A 4623-nucleotide genomic window follows, 5' to 3' on the forward strand; every position below is an offset into this window, starting at 1 on the left:
AGAGGAAGTGTGAGCGGGACTAAGTTTGGGGTTGCGAGATCGCGCCGCCAAGCAATGGGACACATATGTAATTTCTGGCATTGAATTCCACTAAATATTAGGCGAAGGTTGGTCGTTAGATGAAATCATTGGACGATGAGGATTAGCGCTAAATGTGTTTAATGTTCAATGTTGCAGAAGCGACGCGGATCATGGGAAGCCAAGATAGTTCTATCTCTGCCCTTTGTGCTTTTTTATATATGCTACTTTCGACTTAGAAATGTGTTTAGCGCAAAACACATTTAGTGCTAAACATCGAAGTGACAGGTAAGATTGTTTGGATCCCCCCTCTCGTACTTTTATACTCCCTCCGTCCCATAATATAAGAACGTTTTTGACACTATACTAGTGTAAAAAACGCTTTTATATTATGGGACGAAGGGAGTAGTTTATAGTTTAGATTTAGATTTGGATGCTCTTATATTATGGGACGAAGGGAGTAGTTTATAGTTTAGATTTAGACTTGGATCACTTGGAAATGTTTTCTTCTTCCTTGCTAGGAGCATAAAATAAAATTGGGTCATCTGTTCTGTTAGTGATAACAGAGAGTTGATAATTTCCTTCTTATATCTTATATATGAGTTATCCTCTGTAACACTAAGCTCCTTAGTTTTTAAGGCCTCACAATCAATTGAGGTCTCCAACTGTAATTGGTTCACCCGATTTTGTCTGAGTCAACAATTTCTTAAAGCTCTCTCATTTAACTATTTTATACTACACTATGCTTCCTAATTTTTAAGGTCTCACTATTAATTAAGGTCTTCAATTTAGAACTAGATCATCCAATTTTGACTGGATCAACAATTTCTCAAGAAGCTCTTTCATTTAATTATTTTAATCACCATATTCCCTAATTTTGAAGCTCTTTCATTCGTTTGAGGTATTCAATTTTGGATTTGTGGTTTATGATTTTTATCGGGTCAATGATTTTTCAAATCAATCAGCAGCAACTGACCTATAAAAACATATCAACCCCGTGCACTCTTCCACCACCTAGAAGAAAAAGCATCACCATGTGATACTATAGCACCAATATAGTACATGCAACCACATACGCGGAAATTTTCTCATATAAATATGAGTTGATTAGCGGATAAAATAGAAAAGTTAATCTCATTTCTACAGCCATAGAAAAGTTATTCACACAACCATTATGACAAAAATTATGTCCATATGCCAACATGTATCAAAGACAAATTGGTTGGTATTTTTTCATGCCATTTATTATGATTGCTTCTGTACAAAACATGACAATACTAAATTCGAGATAGCTATTTTATATATGAGCATGAAAGTAAGCAGTGGAGAAATTAAACGATTACTAGCAAATTATGGTAGGTTTCATGTTGAATGGCATGCCAAAATTTCCATAACTTATAAATTTGTAGATGACAACTAAAATCATTTTCTGAATGTATATATTTTCCAAATATATATATTTGTATATGTCCAACACTACAAGAATAATAAACACGTGCTTTCAAAGAAATGCTTAATTTTTTTTTGCGAGGGAGAAATGCTTAAATTTTGCATGAGTAAACTCATGAACCTCAAAAGTTTGTGCTGCCTGGAGAAAGAGAGAAGAGAGAAAGAGAGAAATAGTATCCACGGTCTTAGAGAAAACAATTTGTAGGACGTGATGTTCCTTTGGCGAAAAGAAATTTCCTATTGCATTCACCATTTTACATATAAAAACTTTTATTCCGAAGAAAAAAGGTCATCAGTTTCTTACAAGAAAAAAGATCATGTAATTATTGAAATTGCTAGCCCGTGCTGTAGGACGGGTCGATGACTAGTGTATCTAATCTGAAACAAGAACAAAGGCTAATTAGTTGTTGCACTCTCCCGGCAGCTGGGCGTACGCCTTGTCCTTGTTGGTACAGTAGTCGTAGGTCATGTGCTTGCTCTTGGCGTCCTTGTAGGCCTCCCACTGCGCGGGCGTCAGGCTCTGGATCGCGTTCCACGACAGACCCGGCGAGCCACACTGCACGCCTCCGGTGGCGGGGCAGCCATCGACGTCGAAATCCTGAAACACAGTGGTGAACGGCGCACGGTTATAGTCGACCCTGTATTTGCCATTGTCCGTCGCCCAGTCGGAGCCGTCCCAGATGCTCGCCCGGATCTTGAACGGCCTCACCGGGAACTGGCTAGGCGCGAGGTTCTTCAGCACCCGTATCGGTGTGTCATCGACGAACACCCTATGATCAATTGGGGTACACGTGATATATCATTGATCCACTCAGCACATGGCAAAGTTAGGGACTAGCTAGGGGATGATTGATGGGCTTACACGAGCTGGTAGGTGTTCCAGAGTATCTTGTAGTCATGGAAATCGGCTCCCGGGTCGAACCAAAGCTCGGTCCTCTGCTCCCTGTCGCCTTTGCCGTTTAGGAAGATGTTGGTCTGGAGAATGATCGGCTTGCCGTCCACGTTGCCCAGGAACTCCAAATCCACCTCATCGTGGTCACCTTGCTCGGGTTCCGTCGTGAGCTAGACGTACAAGATACATTTATATCTGACTTCTAGTATTCATCATCTAACTAAAGGAAGTGGCTAGCATATAACATATGCAACATGTAGGAACCACATGTTGCAACACTCACATAGAAGGCCGTGACGACTCCGGCACTGTACCCGGGCGGTGTCTTGATCCTCATGTGGAAGAACCCTGAACCATACGCCTCCTTGGAACTAAATCCAGCCCCTGCATTGCCCAGGACGGAACAAGGAGACAAATTTTTGGGTCAAATCGGGTCAAGTATCATACTGTGTAGTGGGGGAAAAAAGATGATCTATATGTACCGGAGCTCTTATCCAAGATGATGCGAACTGCTGTCCCCTGATCAACTAGGTGATTACCATCTGTACCTCCTACTGCCACGAAGTTATCGTTGAACACTGCCGCAAGCGCTGCCGGGCTAAGCACCAAAGAGAGGAGGGGGAGGGTGAGGAAGAGAACCCATGGCTGCAAACTGGAAGCCATTGCTAGCTGCATTGGACAAGAGAGCTATCTACGTGTGTGCTTCCTGCTTAACCAAGAGCTCGTCTCACACCGCCTCAACACATTAGACCATAGCACTTATATAAGCTAGATGTGGCACACTCATGTTTGTACAAATTAGGGGCTATTCAATTTTTTAATCGACTAAAAATAGTAGTAATTGACTTGTCAAAATATAGTGGTAATTATTATAAAAATATTAGGCAAAAAGCAAATTGTTGAACATTAGAAAACATTTAATAGCCACGCACTAGAAAATAATACATATCTTGAAGAATGTTTCTTGCTATAATTGGATTATTCTCAATCATTGCACTTTTGGCATACAATAAATTGATGTTATGTATTTTTTGATATTTTTAAGAAAATTGCCACACTAGTTTATTGGCAATAACATTTTGCTATATTTGTCGTATTACCATTAATTTATTGTGAATTACTGCCTATTATTTTAGAGTTCTTTTATAGTACATCAAGTCAATTTGGGTAATTTATTTTTATGGTTGGACAGCCCAGATGAGGCAATAGGCAATACTATGCCAAATTTCTGGTACTATAACGAGTATTCAGGGTTATATTTGATACTTCACCATACATTCTCCTATAACTAGGTTTTGGACCTTTGGTAGTACAACTATTCATCTTCGATGAGCATTTTACGAAACCACTTGATTCCAAGACTTACAAGTTGTGTATATCATTGTTATCCAAGTTATGCACCCTAAAGTTCCCCTTGGCCTCGACAATTAAGACTCACAAGACTCGGCCCGAGGCTCTAGCTCGCCTTTTCTCAAGAAGGGTGCGGCAAAATACAAGTGATTATGACTCGATATACCAACATGAGAAGAACAACCTAGAGGCGGCGGTTGTCGTTGAGAGCTGAGGAAGACGATAGCAGGTGTTGCAGCCGCGACCAGAGAAGTGCGGAGCAGGGGGCGGGAAACTTTTTTAGATCTGAACAGAGTGATAGCATTAATCTTGATATGCATAGGTTAGTTAGTGGCATAGCCGGCCGCGTCGTGTAGATCATAGAGTCAGTACTTGGTTAGTTGATGTGTAGCCGAGTCAAGTGCATGCGTTTAGAGGTTGTTAGCTAGCGTGGTGCGTCTGTGTATGCATGTTGGCCTAGTCTTGTGCGTGAGTGGCATAGGAACCGGGCAGGCTGTTGCTCCCGTAGCGTGTGTGCACGTGTGCTACTTAAACAGATGTAGGTGGTAGAGCCAGAAGAGCCGAGTGTAAGCCATGTAGCCATTGTAAAGAAAAAAAGATTGGGGCGTTTGAGCGCCCGTGGCGGCGTTCGTCGCCGGCCAGAAAATCTTGTGTCCACTCTTCTTCTTCTTCCACCTCCGTTCGAGTGAGAGGAGAGGTAGCTAGAGGGTTGCGGTTTCAACAATTGGTATCATGAGCTGGTTCATCTTGGGTGTCGTCCCCTTGCCGGTGGCGTGTCGGCGGTGGCGGCGTTCGCCGGCAGCAGTGCGATGAAGCTCCGGGCTGTGTGTCGGCCTGTGGAGGTGCGCGGCGCTGCGGCTGCCATGGTGGACGCAGAGGCGGCGCACGGTGAGTCCACGGCGTGTGCTGTGGTC

The 4623-nt window shown here is 42.6% G+C and overlaps 1 protein-coding gene across 1 annotated transcript; it reads right to left on the reverse strand.

The window, feature by feature from the left end:
* Positions 1 to 1867: 1867 nt before the first annotated feature.
* Positions 1868 to 3022, reverse strand: LOC123057855 (xyloglucan endotransglucosylase/hydrolase protein 3-like). Its single transcript, XM_044480733.1, has 4 exons — positions 2842 to 3022; positions 2643 to 2743; positions 2330 to 2529; positions 1868 to 2237 (listed from the first exon to the last, which is right to left on the reverse strand). Exons 1-4 carry the CDS (start codon positions 3020 to 3022, stop codon positions 1868 to 1870), a joined length of 852 nt encoding a protein of 283 aa, XP_044336668.1.
* Between the last annotated feature and the right edge of the window lie 1601 nt (positions 3023 to 4623).

Source organism: Triticum aestivum, chromosome 3A (genome assembly GCF_018294505.1).
Source record: "Triticum aestivum cultivar Chinese Spring chromosome 3A, IWGSC CS RefSeq v2.1, whole genome shotgun sequence".
Classification (NCBI taxonomy): Eukaryota; Viridiplantae; Streptophyta; class Magnoliopsida; order Poales; family Poaceae; genus Triticum; species Triticum aestivum.

What these genes read in the sequence shown, in the direction of transcription:
- LOC123057855 (XM_044480733.1), bottom strand. Translation starts at nt 3,022, where the DNA reads ATGGCTTCCAGTTTGCAGCCATGGGTTCTCTTCCTCACCCTCCCCCTC. An exon ending in CATCTTGGATAAGAGCTCCG is followed by an intron (nt 2,744 to 2,841) that starts GTACATATAGAT and finishes TGGGCAATGCAG; the next exon opens with GGGCTGGATTTAGTTCCAAG. An exon ending in GAGTCGTCACGGCCTTCTAT is followed by an intron (nt 2,530 to 2,642) that starts GTGAGTGTTGCA and finishes TTGTACGTCTAG; the next exon opens with CTCACGACGGAACCCGAGCA.